The 17,622-nt window shown below is 51.4% G+C and overlaps 1 protein-coding gene across 1 annotated transcript in view; it reads left to right on the top strand.

Moving 5' to 3' along the window:
* Window positions 1-13,335, top strand: part of VANGL1 (VANGL planar cell polarity protein 1) — a 51,521-nt gene extending 38,186 nt beyond the window's left edge. Inside the window, exons 5-8 of the mRNA XM_039242758.1 lie at window positions 5,720-5,853; window positions 7,626-7,758; window positions 8,631-8,865; window positions 13,047-13,335. Coding sequence (XP_039098689.1) covers window positions 5,720-5,853; window positions 7,626-7,758; window positions 8,631-8,865; window positions 13,047-13,307 — 763 coding nt within the window. The 3' untranslated portion in view covers window positions 13,308-13,335. The remainder of the gene's footprint in view (window positions 1-5,719; window positions 5,854-7,625; window positions 7,759-8,630; window positions 8,866-13,046) is intronic.
* The last annotated feature ends 4,287 nt before the right edge of the window (window positions 13,336-17,622 follow it).

The raw sequence follows: 17,622 nt of genomic DNA, 5'->3' as shown, positions 1-17,622 counted from the left end.
TCGTCAGCGACACTGGAAATGTTTTCGAGGCTGGTGAGACCAGAGGGTACAACACGTCTCGTTCCATGGCTTTGTCCTGAAAAGGAAATAGGCCAGGAAGGCAAGGCGTACCCAGGTGGCTTGGTGGGTTAAGGTCCGACTCTTGATCTCGGCTCAGGTCGTGATCTCACAATTCGTGAGTTCGAGCCCCGTGTCAGACTCTGCGCTGAGAGCACGGAGCCTGCTTGGGATTCTGTCTCTCCTTCTCTCTGCCCCTCTGCTGCTAGCGCTCTTTCTCTCTCTCTCCCCGCCTCTCTCTTTCAAAATAGAAATAAAAAATGTTTAAAAAGATAAATAAAAGTGGCTGTTGAATTGCCTCAGATGCGTGTGCTGATCTATTGCTGGCCTGTCAGTTCTTCTGGTCCTAAATATCCCATCATCTGTGTGGTCTATCACACGTGCATCTGGCGTTCCTACCCGTGTTTTATACACAGGTTTGAGGGAAGTTCTGTTATAGCTCTGCCTGTCTCCACGCTGTTTCCCACAGATCCGTGTGTGCTGCGAAGGGGCATTTCTCTGGATTGTGATGCATAGTGTAGGGGACTGTGCTGGGACACGGTATGAACTGAGCTCTGCCTTGTCTACCTCGGGGGTGGGGGAGGGAGGCCCTTGCCATGGGCTTTTGGTGGGGCCGTGTCTGCAACCTGTACATCGGGCTCCACCTGCCTGTGATACGGGGTTTCCGCACAGGGGCTCTCTGATCAGATTACTGGTTCTTGGACTAAGGCGGGGATAGGAGAGATGGCGGGCTTCTCGCCAACTTGGTTGTTCCTGCCCACACCCTCCCTCCCCACCCCCGCCCTTCCCCAGAGACGGTCTGGTCTGGCGCCTGGGACTAGTTGCAGGATTTGCTTCTCTCCATCTCCGAGGCCCTTGTTGCCTAGGGAACCCCACGGTTTCACAAAATGAATACTTTGGACCAACCCTATGCCTGTTGGAATTCTGAGGATTCCTCCAGGAGCCGTTGAGCCAGTGAGTACGACTATGTACTTGGGGAAGGTCTTAGGAGGTGTCCCTAGCGCACTGGGGACTTTGATGGCCTTGCCGAGGAGGGAGGGTAGCATGCCTGAAAACCTCGCAGGTCCTGTGTGGTGGCTGTTGATGCTGCGCACTCAGGGACAGATCCGTGGGACCAGAGCACCAGGAAAGGTGTCCTCAAGGAAATTGGGCCCGCTTTGACCTTAGAAGGCCCCCACGTTTGAAGATGGTGAAGAACAGTGGCGGAAAGATCCTGAACCTTAATGCTGGTGAGGACAAGGATGCTCCCGCGTCCTGGCATTGTGGGCCATGGCTGAGGCCAGTGCTGGGTGCCTTGCAGGGTGTCCCCTCGGTGGGTGCCGAATTGCCCCTTTACTGGAAGCCAAATGCTACATTAGCAACATGTTACTTTTAACCTGCAGTCAGTTATCTGACAAACTCACTCAGTCTACAGGATAGAAATGAAAAAGACCTTAGACTTCACATTGAAATAGACCACAGACTCATGTGCCCATCGTGGGTATCACTTAACTGGAGCAGAGTTCCTCACTTGGGTCTATCAAAGCCCTTTTCTCTATTTACACCCAGGCTGAGGGTGTATGAGAACAGAAAGATGATTGCCAGAGGCAGGTAAGTTGATGTCCCTTAGGAAGGAATCTGATAGCCACAGTGGCGGGGGGTGGGGGTGGGGGGGGCAGGGAGATACAGAAAAGACTTGAAGAAACAGCCTTCTGTACCCAGACATCCCTGCAACATGTGGCATGGGGACAGGTGGCCTCTGTGTCCTATGGGGACAGGACATTTTCACTGGGCTATGTATGTGGCACAGCTCATAACTAATGCATGAAACATTCAGCCTGAGTCACCAACAAGGCTTAAGTCATGTGTAGCTTACTCTCTTGAACAAGGTGGAAAAAAGGCATATTGGATTTTTTTTTTTAAGTTTGTTTATTTTGTGCACATGAGTAGGGAAGGGGTGGAGAGAGGAGGAGAAAGGGAGAACCCCAAGTAAGCTCTGCGCTGAGCACAGAGCCCAACAGGGGGCTTGATCTCATGAACTGGGAGATCACAACCTGAGCCAAAATCAAGAGTTGGATGCTTCATCGATTGACTGAGCCACCCAGTTGCCCCAGATTTTAATCCAGATTTCACAAGCATTTAAAAAAAATTTTTTTAATGTGTATTTATTTTTGAGAGAGACAGAGACAGAGCGTGACCGGGGGAGGGTCAGAGAGAGAGGGAGACACAGAATGTGAAGCAGGCTCCAGGCTCTGAGCTATCAGCACAGAGCCCAACGCGGGGCTCGAACCCACAAACAACAAGATCATGACCTGAGCCGAAGTTGGACGCTTAACTGAGCCCCCCAGGCACCCCACAAGCATGTTTTTGAAGTTGGGCACTTGAGTTATGTGTTACTTTTAGTTACGTGGACCTGCCTGTACCCCAGCGTTGCTAGATCTGTCGGGTGCTGCTCAGACCATTTTCTGTAGATGAGGGCACGCATCCTCTTAGAGCCACTTCTAGGCTTCCCGGTGGGGTTCCTCAGCTCCTGTGTCAGTTTGTCAGCCAGGGGCAGGTGGGGGCTGGCCGGGTCCGTGGCTGCTTCTAGAAACCTCTGGGGCCTCTGTGGAGGTGATGGTCCTGGGGGAAAGCGAGCACCGCCTGGCTTTCCCCCTTGTTTTGAACGGTTTTCCCGAGCAAAGGTCCTCGAGGACTCTGAGACCCACACAGGGAGCATCAGCAGCTCCCGTCCCATGTTCCCCGCCCCAGCCCAGAGCACCCCCCAGGGCCCCCTGGGCTTCGGCTGAAGTGGGCTTCGAGGGAGGCTGTGGGTTTGCCCCGCTTGGACAGAAGGAGGCAGGGTGCGGTGTGCATGCCCCGGCGAGGAAGCCAGAGCCTGGCACGGGTGGACCCCTTTCTCCAGGCAGCACAGCGCGTTGTCTGTGGCTTCGGGGTGCAGAGGTCGGTAGGTCGGGCCACCAGGCTCCCCTCCAGCCTTCCCTGCCTCGCGGGCCCGGACTGGGTTAGCGGGATCCCCCAGGCCCCTGTCTGAAGCCAAACCCGGCAACTAGCAGAGAGTTCGCTTTGAAGATGGGTCTGAGAATAAACCTGTGCATCGCCTCAGACATTTTACATCTTGATCAGGGAATTGATTCTCAGCCAGAACCCTAGAGCCTAGAGATGTTTTCACTTTTCACGCACCGTGGTGATGGGGGAGGGAATATTTGCACGTGGCATGTCGGTGTGCGGCAGCTGGGACGTTATTTCTGTGTGGAGGGACTTCTGGCTGCACCAAGCCCAGAGCCTCCAGAGAGGCAATGCACGGGGCAGGAGGTGGGATGCGTGGGTGCGAGGGCGTGTTTGTGAGTGTGTGTGTGTGTGCGCGCGCGCGCGCGCGAGCGCGTGCATGCATGTGATCAGTCCCTGGAGAGTGTCTGGATGGAGGGGTGGGGGTGAAGAAGAAGTGCTTACCCCGCTTCGGAAAATACCAGAGACAGGAGGATCCTGGGCTGTACCGAGCCGGAGAACCACCGAGCAGACTTAAGTCCTAGGACATAAAACCTCAGCTCGGGGACACTGGCTTGCTTGGGGAGGCTGGGCGTTCCCAAGCCAGCCCCTGCGCTCCCTCCACCCACATGTGTCCCCATCAGCTGTCCCAGGGCTTGGGCTCCCTGCATGGCTCACTAGGGCGCAGCTCCTCGCGTCCTGTCTTACATTCCCAGGGCCGGGGAGACATAGGCACTCAGATGTGGAAGTGATACCGGCCATCCGTGTAACTGAATGACTAGGGCCTTCAGAATGTGCCTTTGCTCGTAGGACTCTTCCTTCTGTTATACAGGGTTCGTCTCGCCAGCTTCTCACGGCCCCCTGTGAGCATGCCTGGCGAGGCTGATACGAAGCAGTGACTAAGTGCAGACCATTGATGGAGGCACCGTCCAGGTATAAGTGAGAGAGCTTTGCCATGGCTCTGCTCTCAAGGAGGTTAGCTGATTGACTGCTGGATCGTTTTTAGACTCTGTGCTAAGCAAGGGGACCCAAGCCAGGGTCTGACAGAGCGTCCAGTGGAGAGACAGGTTAGGGGGGCTGTGTTGTCTCACTGTGGGATGCACAAGCCCCCAGCCGCTCCAAGGGTCACGGTGGCTGTCCAGGAATGGAGGGCAGCCCTGTCCTGGCTCCTGGACTCTTGTAAGTGACCCTTGTCATCTCAGCCACTTAGCGGGGAGCTAGGAAGGCAAATAAGCTGGGCAAGATAAAACAAACTTGTAGAGTTGGTGTCCATAGGTGCACTGTCCCACCGGTGCCACGTGTCACAAGGAAAGAACATAGTTTGGAGGTTTGTAAACCCGGATTGGAGTTCCGCTCTGCTGTGTGCTGGCCTGAGATTATTTATTTTTTTAAGTTTATTTATTTATTTTAAGAGAAAGAGTGCGTTTGCACATGAGCAGCCATGGAGCAGAGAGAGAGAGCGAGAGAGAGAATTCCAAGTAGGTTCTGCACGGTCAGCACAGAGCCCAACATGGGGTTAGAACTCACAAACTGCAAGACCATGGTGTGAGCTGAAATCCAGAGTCAGATGCTTAACTGACAGCCACCCGGGTGTCCCTGGGCAGAGAGTTTTGAAGGCCAGTTTTCTTACCTTGGATGATTGTGGAAGTCAGACAGTGTGTGTGACAATCTGTGCCGTATTTGCCCAGGGTTCTCTTGGAGGTGGTGAGTGTCCTGCTTCTATGACCAGGATGCCACCACGAGGGAGTGTGGATGCTGTCCCTCCTCAACCCTGTACATGTTGGCCTTACCCCTTCTCTGCTGCTCTCCGGGGGACCTGACCTTGCGCAGGGAGAGTCTGCTCCGTACGCCTCTGCCACGGGCAGGAGGCCTCGTAGAGCAAGAAAGATCAAGGTCTCAGCTGAGGCTTCAGGAAGGGGTCTTGCTTCCTCTGAAACCAGGAGCTCCCGCTGACCCGGGGCAGAGAGGATGGAACCCAGAGGAGGGACGGGATTAACTAGTGTCTGCGGCCAGCAGGCACGTATTTATTTATGTATTTATACGTATGTATATTTATTTTATGAGAGCGTGAATGAGGGAGGGGCAGAGAGAGGGAAAGAGAGAGAATCCCAAGCAGGGTCTGCACTGCGAGCTGAGCCACCCACATGCCCTCCTGCGCCCGCGTCTTGCACACGCCCCCTGCCCCGGGTGGTTGTACTTGGCTCTGATCTCTAGAAAAACGAACACCTAGCCTTCCTCACAACAGGGGCGATGGGGCTTATGGGGGCAGACCCTGCACAGAGACCCGAGAACCTGAATCTACCCTGGGCTCCGTCACCCGTTAGCCCTGCCACCGTTGGTAAGGCTCTTGACCACAGTGGGTTCCTCACTTTGCTCTTTTGTAAACTGAGAAAAACGGGAAAGTTCCGTGTAGCCTAAACAGATCTAAGTTATAACTGATTTCCTTTCTCAGCTGCTGCTGCAGTGGGATGTGGGAGAAGGCACAGAAGCCCCTTGATGACGGAACTCAGTCTCACATTTAAATTCTCCTCCTGGAGACAAATGGGGAGCCTACGACTCCTGCACCTTACCCTTGGTGTCCTGCTGTTTTACCTGACTCCAGGAGAGGGCTTTTTCTTTTTTTTTTTTTTTCCCCCACTCAGGACCTGCTTATTCAATAAAGAAGCATCGCATTAATTTTGCCCTCTTTTCTCAGTATCCAGCGAGCAGCACTGGTGGTTCTGGAAAATTACTATAAAGATTTCACCATCTATAACCCCAATCTCCTAACAGCCTCCAAATTCCGAGCAGCCAAGCACATGGCCGGGCTGAAAGTCTACAATGTAGATGGTACGTGCCTTGAAATGGTGTCTGATTGGGGGATCCTGGGAGCACATTTGGGCAACTCTTGCGCTTAAACTTTAGGATCCATTTGGCTGTCACTCCCCTCAGTGTCTGTCTTTGTGGTACATTCTCCGTTCAGAACAATTTTTTTGCTTTGTTTTGCTTTTTTCCCTTTTCTTTTCTTCCCCCTTCCCCTCCTTTCTTCTTTCCTTCCTTCCTCCCTTCCTCTCCCTCCCTCCCTTCCTTCCCATCTCTCTCTCTCTTCTTTCTGCAGGCAGACATATTTTCAAAGGAATGTTGATTTACAGTCTACACATGTGGGAGGTCCATTCATTTTGGGATTTTCTGGTTGAAAACAATAGTGATGTGTGTTTCCTGCCTCCTGCTGGGAACACCTATGGAAAGCTGCTTTTGAGATTTTGGATAAGTTACCCAAAGACTCAGTTCCCTAGATCCATGAAGTCAGTAACTCTCAGTAAGTAGTTGAGGCATCTGGTGAGACACTTACAGGGATTTCTCAGTCCTGGCCAGGAGCTGGGGCCAAGCGGGTGGCGAGAGGCCAGAAGCCAGCCTGGGGACGTCAGAGCTATCAGATGGTTAAGTGCAAGAAACAGGACACAGTGTCATTTTCTTGCTCGGTGCCCTGGGTCAGGGCAAGAGCTTTGCAGACCCCGGAAGAGGGTCATATTGTTAGCAAGCCGAGTGGTTTATGGATGGTGTCGGTTTTTAGTGGCGATACCCTCCCCATCTTGGCGGGAGAAAGTAGTTTCGTGAGATACACACTCTGGTGGGATCCCAGAGGGTTGGTAAATTTCACCTGTGATCTGAAAGCTTAGCATAAATTCCCACGAGTGAAAACCAAGTCATTAACCGAGTAGTCGATACAGAAGAAAGCGTGTGATCTGCGTTGTCCTTCTGAAAAGCTAAGGTGATCTGTGGCCAGGTGGGAACAGGCTCGAGTTCTAAGTCTGTATTAACAGACGGGCCATACGCCAGTCCTCAAGTCTTTCTTTTCTTTTTTTTTTTTTTTTTTTTTAAATACTGTGACCACTGTGACATTCCAGCATGGCTTGTCTTGTACATAATCCGCGTCTCCATGTCCCTTGACTTTCTTTTTTTCTCTGTCCTTGCTCTCCCCGTGTGTCTCATTCTCTCTCATTGCCTTGTTGCTGAAACATGATGTTCCAGCGATGCTTTATGGCCAAACTGAAACTTTATGTAACTGATGGTGAGTAGTATCCTGAGCATACTCTGTGTGTGGTTTTTGGCCAACTTTTTTTTTTTTTTAATGTTTTTTATTTATTTCTGAGAGAGAGAGAGATAGAGTGAGCAGGGGAGGGTCAGAGAGAGAGGGAGACACAGAATCCGAAACAGGCTCCAGGCTCTGAGCTGGCTGTCAGCACAGAGCCTGACGTGGGGCTCGAACCCACTAACCGTGAGATCATGACCTAAGCCAAAGTCGAACGCTTAACCAACTGAGCCCCCCAGGCTCCCCTGGCCAACATTTTAATTGGCGAGTGTTCTTCATCTCCTTCTGAGTTCTTTTTCCATTTCCACGGATCACACGGGGCTTGGGGGAGGTTTCCTTCCCCCGAGGAGCGCCCTGAACATGACTACAGGAGTCCTGGCCACCCTCCTGGGAAGTTTCCTCTGAGATTCGTGTATGTGCGGTTGGATGGGTGGGCGGCATTGACTGACCATGGTTCTGGCTCTCTGCTCTACTTTGCAGCCCCATGACATTAAAACCCTTCTTCCCCCTCCACTGTCCTTCCCCAAAGGCCCCAGTAACAATGCCACTGGTCAGTCCCGGGCCATGATTGCTGCCGCCGCGCGGCGCAGAGACTCCAGCCACAACGAGTTGTATTATGAAGAGGCCGAGCACGAGCGGCGGGTGAAGAAGCGGAGAGCAAGGTCTGTCCTCCCCTCGACCCTGAGACCTGTCATAGTAGACTTTCTATTTTTTAATTTACTTTTTTACCACCAGAATGAAATCTCAATGTATAAATGTGACACGTTCAAGCCTTAGGCGCGTATCCCATCCCAGTGCTTCTCGTAATTCAGCACCGTCAGGAGGGCTCATTAAAGCGCAGATCTGAGGTTCCGGGGTCCACCTGCACAAGTGACTGACTTACTATTCCATGGGGCCGGAGAAGCCCCTATTCCAAGAAGCCATACGTCTTACAGATTCCCAGCTGACGCCAAAGCTGTTGGGCCACGGCCCACGCTTTGCTGGGCCCCCTCCCCCACCCCCAGGCCCTTGCTGGTGTTCAAGTTCTGATCGTGTGAATGGAAGTGGGCAAAACTGGTTTCCATCATGGATGCTGGGCCTTTTCCGTCCTTTCCCCGCGCCCCCCCCTCCTTTGGGGCTGCTGGTGTGGGTGGCTGGATCAAGGGGGACACAGCTCTGGTTCTTCTTGCAAGGCTGCTCCTGTACCTCCAGCCACCTGTCAGTGTGTGCAGAGCCTCGTGTGGCCAGTTTGAGGGATCTCAGAGGTCTTTTCCTCTAACCCTTCGTGGTGGCGATGGAAGGGTTGAAGCGAGGCCCCTAAGCAAATCAGGGGCAGAATTGAGAACAGAGGTCGTCCCCCAGTTCCAGGGCTCCTTCCTCCTCACCCCTGTGCCCCCTGCTTTCCTCTCTCCCCTCTCTCCCCCTCCCCGCCATCTGGGGGACAGCAGAGGAGGTGAGCCTTGGGAGAGCTGGCGGCAGGCTGGGCCGCGGAGGCGGGCCCTTCCGTGCCGCTTTGCTCGGGGCCCGTCCTGACGACTGTCCGTTGCCCCCCCAGGCTGGTGGTGGCTGTGGAGGAGGCCTTCATCCACATCCAGCGCCTCCAGGCCGAAGAGCAGCAGAAGGCCCCAGGGGAGGTGATGGATCCCCGGGAAGCCGCCCAGGCCATCTTCCCCTCTATGGCCCGGGCGCTGCAGAAGTACCTGCGCACCACTCGGCAGCAGCACTACCACAGCATGGAGAGCATCCTGCAGCACCTGGCCTTCTGCATCACCAACAGCATGACCCCCAAGGTGCCACCCGTCCCTGAGCCCGGGCAGTCCCACTGTCGGCTGTGCCCAGGAAGGGTACAGCCCAAGCCTTCTCTCAAACACCCACTCCCGAGAACTCTCCCTCTCCCTTCATATTATTTTGGTGCGACTGGTTTTTTATAGCCCCTTTGACAGCCTCTAGATTCAAGCAGAGGAAAAACTCTTACTTAGAACCAGCGTAGGTAGTCATTAAAGGCACTCCATGAGTTCCGGAGCCGAGCTGACTCCTCCTCACCTGGGGGTTCTCCGCCAGTGAGCCAGTCACCTTGGGCCAATAGTTTAACGGCCCTTTGCCTCATGTTCCTACTCTCCTCAGTTGGGGCTGAGAGTCCATACCTACCTCGTTGGGTCGTTTTGGGAATGCAAAGAGCTCGTTTGTAGGAAGTGTTTAAAACAGAGCCCGTCGTGTGGTGAGGACTGACTACATGACTGTCAGTGGAGGGAAGAGTGCCGGCACCCTGTTAGGCATTTGGGGTGTCGTGGAGTTAGTTTTACTTGAATGGCCTTTTGAATTATGATGTGACCATCCTCTTAGGGATATTGGAGGAAACGGCTGTGTATCTAAGAGAAGGGGTGTAGTCAGGGGAACAGAACAGAGTGAGGGCTCGCAATGGACCTGGCATCAGACGGAGGGGAGCTCAGATCCTGGTGCCACCAACTGATTGGTTTCGGACTTTGTAGAAGTCACTGTCCATTTGTTCCCTCTTTCATAAAATGGGGACAGTGGTAGCATCCACCCGATTGGGTCGTTGTGTGAAAGTTATGTGAAATACGACAACATGACGTGTAAATCACAAGGGAGGGAGTAAGTGAGCTTGGCATATAGCGTGCATGAGAGGTTCGGTGGCGTTTGTTATCAGGGGCCGTGTGCACGCGTCGCCTTACATGTGTGCAGCACATGACTGTGTTGTCCCTCACCAGTAGGGACCGGCATGAAAGCGATACAGAAGTCTTCAGTGAGCTCTGTAAGGGTTTCCATTTCCTTTGACTCACTAATTCCTCTCCTAGAAAGAGTAGTCAGTACACGCAGATAGACACACAGATGTACATGAAGGTGATTCTTGCAAAATAATCTGGAATAACTCCAAACTGGCCATAATGTAAAAGTAGAACAGTGGCTTATAAATTATAGTATATCACCTGTTAGAAATAGAAGAATCTTTGTTAGAACGTTAAGTTATAAAATATGGAATGCAAGAAAGTATGAACAGGATGTTGCAGTGAGTGTAGTACGTCTGCACAGGCAAAGTGAAGGTTCATACCATGTAGAAGAGAAGACTTTCCTTTTTTTCAAGATTTTTTACTTCCCTGGTTGCTTTCATTTTCACTTTAAAAATGTATACTTTTGGGGTGCCTGGGTGGCTCGGTTGGTTAAGTGTCCAACTTCGGCTCAGGTCATGATCTCACAGTTCATGGGTCCAAGCCCCGCTTCGGGCTCTGTGCCGACAGCTCAAAGCCTGGATCCTGCTTCGGATTCTGTCTCTCTCTCTCTCTCTCTCTCTCTCTCTNGCTTCGGATTCTGTCTCTCTCTCTCTCTCTCTCTCTCTCTCTCTCTCTCTCTCTCTCTGCCTGTCCCCTGCTCATGCTCTGTCTCTCTCTCTCTCTCTCTTAAAAATAAACAAACGTTGGAAACAAAGATGTATACTTTTTCTGATAAAAAAAAAATCATTTCACACTCTTTCTTTGTGTAGAAGTCCAGGCATTAAAGAAAAATATAATGTGCAAAGGGAACTTTCCATTCTATCTCCCTAAATGGTTCATAGTGATAAGGAGTCAGTATGTATGCTTTCAGAGGTGTGTGTGTGTCTGTGTGTCTGGGTGTGTGTGTGTCTAAAGTAGAAGTGGAAAAATAAAAGCAAACCACAAATGGGGGCTTATACACGCACACACGCGCGCACACACACATGCAGTTTGGAATCTTGAGTTTTTCACTTAAAACGACCTCTTGGCTCTTTTCCCATGCCCGCACTCGCAGACCTCTTCCCTGCAGCTCTGACTCCTTCTCTTTAATGGCTGCGTCTTATTCCACTGACTAGCTTACGATGCACATTTGGATGAAGATCTTCCACTGGTTTAAACCAGGGCTCGGCTATTTTCGTTCATCAGGTTTTATTGGAACACGGCCACGCCCTGTATTTCCCTATCATTGCTGGCGGCTTTCTCTCTTCACAGGCTGAGCCGGGCAGTTGTGACAGCGGGTGGCTGGTGAAGCTGAAAATATTTACATTAGAGAAAATGTTGCCAACCCCTGGTCTAAACAGGGTTGCAGCAAATATCTTTTTTACAGAGTCTTTGTGCATCTGTGCAACTGTTTCTGAAAGATAAATTTCTGGGAGAAGAACAGCTAGAAGGAAGATACAGATCTTGCCAAATTGTCCTTCCTAGCGATGTTGCTATGTTTCACTTTTGCCTCCAGGATAGGATTATTTATTTCTTCCACACAACTGGCCTATTGGGTGTTACCATTCTTTTTAATCATAGCCCACATAAGAGGAAAAAAAATATTTTTCATTTTAATTCCTTTTTCTTGAATTATTAATGTGGTAGAACATCTTTTTATTCGATTAATTTCTATGAATATTCTATAAACTATCTTATTAATTTCATGTCTCTAATTGCTGAGTTGTTTCTTTTTCTTATGATTCACAAGAGGTGTTTCTTTTTTATGAGCGAGAGAGAGAGAGAGAGAGAGAGCAAGCGAGCAGGGGAGGGGCAGAGAGAGAAGGAGAAAATCTTCAAAAAACTTTTTTTAACATTTGTTTATTTTTAAGAGAGAGAGGCAGAGTGTGAGCAGGAGAGGGGCAGAGAGAGAGGGAGACACAGAATATGAAGCAGGCTCCAGGCTCTGAGCTGTCAGCACAGAGCCTGATGCAGGGCTTGAACACATGAACTGTGAGATCATGACCTGAGCCAAACTTGGGTGCTTAATTGACTGAGCCAGGTGCCCCAAAGGAGAGAGAGAATCTTTAGCAGGGACTCTATCTCATGAACTATAAGATCATGACCTGAGCTGAAATCATGAGTCAGATGCTGAACCAACGGAGCCACCCAGATGCCCCCTTAAGAGCTATTTTTATATTAGAAGGGTGTTTAGGTAGGCCTGTTCCTTCCCGCCTTAGAATATAGGCTTACAGATCAGAAATAATGTACTTAGCAGCAGGAGTGAGCTACAGACGGAAGGGAAAGGTACAGAAACCATTCTGTGTCTAGGACCAAAGTGCTATATCCCAGTATATCCTGCCGCAGTTACTGGCTCATTCTTTTCTTGCAGCTTAATCAGTGTATGTATTGATTTAATGCACCCTTGAACTTCTAGTGTGTCCAGGTACATTGGAAAAATTCACATTTAAACAATAGCTCCCTCCTCCAGGAGGGTAAAGTCCAGTGTGGGGGACAGACACACGAGTCCAAGTGATTGTTAGCAAAGTAAAATGTCACACGGGAGTCAGGCCAGCGATTATAAGCACTTGGAGGAGGGTGTGTTCTTCTGTCCGGAGGTGCAGGCGGTGGTCTGAGGAGATTAAAAGGCCTTGGAGGAACAGTGCATGTGGACCCCACTTGGGGCCGGGGTGGGGAGGGGAGTTGCTGTCCAAGAACTGAGGAGCTAAGCAGCTAAGCGCTGTTGGAGCAAGGGGCTCCTGAGAGGGGCAGGGCACATTGGTCCCCACGGGAGATCACTGTCCACACTGGTTGGGTTTCGTCTCCACTTCCAGGGAAGGAAAGTATCTTGTCCACAGTTGCACGACCTATGAGTAGTATTGCAGTTTCCAGCGTGCGAGTGTATCCTCTTCTGTGTTCAGCTTACACTTCCCAGTGTCCCTTGGGCTGGCCTTTGCACTGAGGAGCTGTCAGTGCGCAGGGGGGCAGACCTAGCCCAGGGACGTGCGGCGGCATGTGTGGTGGGGCCGAGCCTTGGCAGATGCGAATGCCAGCTGCCCCCCCCCCCCCGCCTGCCCCGCCTCTGGTGTGCAGAGGGCAATGAGGATGTCCAAGGAGGCTTCCCTACCCAGCAGCGTCTCCCTATGGGGTTACAGTGCGATAGGCTGGGTGCCATCTTGGTTTTCTGGGACACACTGTCATGGCTGCAAGGTGGACAGGCCCCTGGCGGCACTGCCGTGGGCCTGGGGGAGTCTTCCCTGATGGCCATTCCCCCTCTTTTTCAGGCCTTTCTGGAACGTTACCTCAGCGCGGGCCCCATGCTGCAGTATGACAAGGAGCGCTGGCTCTCTACGCAGTGGAGGCTGGTCAGCGAGGAGGCCGTCACGAACGGATTACGGGATGGAATCGTTTTCGTCCTCAAATGCTTGGACTTCAGCCTCGTGGTCAATGTGAAGAAAATCCCGTTCATTGTACTCTCTGAAGAGTTCATAGACCCCAAGTCTCACAAATTTGTCCTTCGCTTACAGTCTGAGACCTCCGTCTAAAAGTTTTATATTTGTGGCTTTATTACAAAAAAAGAGAATATATATATATATATATGTAGACCAGAGGGGCGTCTTTTTTTATTCTTCTTCTTCATTGCTGACTGAAACCGGCAGATGATAGACCAAGAAGTACCCTTCGACCATCTGCACTTTATTTGGAAGGAAGCAGGGAATGTCCGCCCTGGAGAACAGTGACTGACGACATCTGACCTTTGTGGATGGGACTTCTCACGAAGCTGTTCCCTGGTGCTTCTGCGACAGCTGTAAACCAAAGCGGAGCAGGTGGCTCTCCCGGGAGCCTCGCCTTGCGGCCAGGGGCAGCCAGTCCCTGCCTCTCGTCGGGACCACTTCCTCCTCTTGCTTCTGGTCCACCCCCCTGGGCAGAGCTCTGGGGGGACGCATCTTTACTCTGTCCGGGAGGGTGGGTACCAGACACGGCCCGTCCGCCTGTATGTTTGTGTGTGTCAGCGTCCCCACAGGAGCCACGGGCCCTTCAGGAAATGCCTGCCTTCATCTTTGTTCTCTGTTGCCTTAAGTTCTGCAGAGGGAGGTCACAACAGAAAATGTGCACTATCCGTTTACAGCTCTGAACGATCTTGGGTTGTTTTCTTCTCCCCGCAAAGGGAAAACCTGCCTGTCCTTCCCTGGTGTGGAGCAGGTAGACCATTCCTGACCCCATGATCGCCCGCCCGCCCATCTCTCTCCATCCACCCTCCCCTGCACACACCACACACTGGCCAGGCAGGCCGAGCCTTCAGAGCTGCCGACCCGGACCTGGCTCCTCACGTGTGCTCGCAGGCTCCGGGCGCCGCCTCCAGTGGGTTGCAGGGATTTGGTTGCACAGGGAGGCATAGAATGCCTCTCAGCTAGAACACGGGGCGAGCGAGCCCGCCAGGCTGGCCCTCTTAGGCTGCATTGGTAGCTCCTCCCCTGCCGGTCCGCCTCCCCACGGCTCGCAGGGACCAGGGGGTGGCCGACCCCGGGACTCAGGGACTGGCAGGTGCAGCTCGGGGCGTCTCATTTCCCCGGGGAGATAAGTCCTCACCAAAGCTCCAGAGTAAGCTGCCCTGCCAAGGGAGACCAAACAGTGCCTGGCGCAGTGGCAGCTGCTGCCGTCCGGTCCCTGCTTCCTGACCACCATCACTGTGCGCCACGTGACCTCCGCCCCTCACTACCAGGGAAGGAGCTGCTTTGACCCTGGTGCTGGAATTCCTTATAGCCTTTGGGGAAGTGGGGAGAGGGAATGGGCAAGGAGCAGAGCTCAGGGAGGGAGGAACAGCCGCAGTTGGTGGTGGGGTGGGGAGTGGCAAGCCAACCCTCAGAGCCCTGCTGCAGGGAACCCCTGTCTGTGCCTCTGTCTGCCTTCTTGTATCATGACAAACCCTTGCGAAGTATTTGGGGGTGTCAGTCACCTTGCTTTCGACAAGGAAGACGCTGTCAGAATGCCCTTTGTGTCTGTGTGTGTGTGTGTGTGTGTGTGTGTTGGCACGTACCCTTCCTGGGTTGTGCAGTATTTGTGTATCATGTTTTAAAATCAAAATTGGCCTTGGATATTGCTAATACCACCTGTACCTGAAAAAGTAAACAGCATTCTTGAATCAACGGCCTTCGGCTCAAAAAGGTGGAAAAGAAGAAGGGAGAAACCAGCTCTTGTGGCCTCGAGCCAAGATGTACCATGTGACTACATGGTTCTGTTGATGCAAAGCACATACCATGTAACCATGGTGCTTTTGTTCGTAGTTGTTGCCTTTAGGTCCCTTCAAACTGGACATTCCTTACGATGTCTTTCTCAGGAAATTTATTTTGGGAGATGAAGCAAGGGAAGGGCTAAGTGGGTGAGACTCTGGCCATGCAGAGGTTCTTTTGTCCCAGGCTAAGTGTGTCCGAGGCTTCTGCATCAGGAGCACAGCGGTCGGAATACTGTGGCTAAAATACAGTGCCCCCAACCCGATCTTAAGTTACCAGCCTGGAAGGAGTTAAGTTGGAGTCACTGCTTTGGTGCACATACTCCAAGCAGAGTGAAAAAGGGTTTATTAAGGAATTTATTTTCTCTCTCTCCCTCCCACCCCCCAGTCTTTGCATAGGAGAATGTCAAGCCTTTCTGAAATTATTGTTTCGGTTTGAAATTGGATATCGATTTTTGACGCTGGCTCCGGATTGAGTCCCTTTTGAAAGAATAACAAAATAAAATGCAGGATCTGTGTATAAAGCCTTTGCACCTTCAAAACCTTAATAACTCGACTTGCTGGTGCAGTGGGAACAATGTAAATGGCAGTAAAAAGATGGAAGGCTCCAGAAAGCTGCATCACACAATCGAAAACGATGCGTTTATGTTTCAGGCCTTGGAACCATTGGGCTATTCTTTTTAAAAGAGGGTAAACTGCCCTAGGGCTAGTAAAATATAGGAGACTTCACATTAAAGGGGACAGGATTGCATTTGCCTTAAATGTTTATAGATTTTCTATAACTTTCAACCCAAGGTATTAAAACATGAATGTCAAATGTGAGGAAGGGAGGGCCCCGATGAGGAGCGCGTGCCTGAGATCTCTCTGTTCTCTGCTGCTGTCTCAACCAGCGGGTCACTTTTGCTCTTCAGTGCAGACTTCTGAAGGTGACGATAATTTTCAGTCATCCGTGAACTAAATGGTACAATGAAAAAAGTCGGCCTTCTTGGAGGGGGAAGGGACTCTTAAGTTGTCGTAATTGATTCATCCTTTGTGTTACCGGTTAAGTTCAAACGCCAGAATACTGAAGTTCACAAAGCCCTTGAGGAAATGCTTGAGCAGGTTCTTGCCCAGCCAGCAGCATCTTCCCCGTCTGCCCTTCCCTTTCACATCTACGGCCAGGAGAAATTCTGTGCAGAAGTGGGGGGGAGGTAGGTGACCCTGGGGGTGGGGGTGGGGTGTGTGTGCACGTGCGCGCGTGGGGCGGCTCATTGTAAGAGTTGGAACTCCTTTTCAATGTGTGCAGGGGTGTGGCTGGGCTGGTGTGGGGGGAGGGCGGTGGGATGAGGTGTCCCCCCTCTCCTCTCCCCCTACTTACGGCCTCCTCTTCATTTTGCCTCTGCATGTATTCAGACACTCGGGATGGTAAGAAGTGATTACCCTGCCCCTCCTCACCCCCGCCCCCTCCCCCTGCATCTGGGGAAGTGAGTATTAGTCTCTCCACAAAAGCAAGGGAATTGGGTCCTTGGTTCGCACCCCCTCTGGTTGTGCTGTGTGATGGAAGGCTCCCTACACGGGGACCCATGCTTGTTTGTGGGTGTGTGTTTCCATGTATGTGTACATTTCTCTTAGAGTCATTACCAGATGGGCGGCATCTGCTTTATAGGTTAGCTGTCTCAACATCTGTGCTCTCTGTAGATGGGTTTGTTCTGGCCCGAGAGCGTCTGTTTCTCCCTATGCCTGATGGCAGAGAGGTCTCCTGATAGCACCCATCTTTTGGAAGACTTCTCTAACACCGAGTCATTTCTCCCTTGGCTCCTATATTCCTTGCCCTCTGTTACACTGGCTTCTCCCCAGGAGTAAATGGCTTTAGCGTAGAATGTCTTCTGGAAAGCTTGATGCCCTGCAGGCAGTCCATTAGCCTCTCTCTCTCTCTTTCTCTCTCTCTCTTACCTCAGGACCCTATAACCTAAAAACAGCAAGACGCAGAGAAAGAAAGGTCAAGCTCTTGTGATAATTACTGCTCCAACTTCACTACCTTGGAGGCCTTCCTCTTGTTTCTCAATATAACTTAAAAGCTGAGCTTCATAAAAAAAAGATAAGGCTGATTGCCAAAAGTAGCACAGAAATGTTCACATCATATTTAAATGGTCCAGCAGAGGTCCTGCAACTGTAAAGGGATGGAAGTATTTCTGGGTAGCCATGATGCTTTACAAATCTTGTTACAAAAAAAAAAAAAAAAGTAAAACAATAAATCACTACTGTGAGTTTACTATGTAACCTTGTGGTCATATTCTATTGATAATAAAATATGAGTTGTTCTCAAGCCCATAGCATAGTTCTTGAATGGTATTCAGGGCAGTAGTGAATCGAGGTAATTTAGACTCTAGGCAGAAGTTGCCGGGTTGCACTTTAACCAAGTTGATGCCCAGAAGATTCAATTTCAGGTCAGGTTTTTGACAAAACGTATTTTGGTCAGACAAGGAAAAGAAGGGTGCCGGCACCATCAGGCGTTGTGTCGGGTGCTGTTCTAGAACATGAACTCCTTGGAGGCAGCGGGATCTCCATTTGGCAGCTGAGGAGGACCATCAGAGAGGGAGGCACCGGTCTGAAGTGTCCTGGCTAGTGAGTGGGATTTCAAATCTAATGTC

Source organism: Hyaena hyaena, unplaced genomic scaffold (assembly GCF_003009895.1).
Source record: "Hyaena hyaena isolate Hyena2069 unplaced genomic scaffold, ASM300989v1 scaffold_217, whole genome shotgun sequence".
NCBI lineage: Eukaryota > Metazoa > Chordata > Mammalia > Carnivora > Hyaenidae > Hyaena > Hyaena hyaena.
The sequence above is the reverse complement of the archived record's forward strand: the minus strand, read 5'-3'. Positions and strand labels throughout refer to the sequence as shown.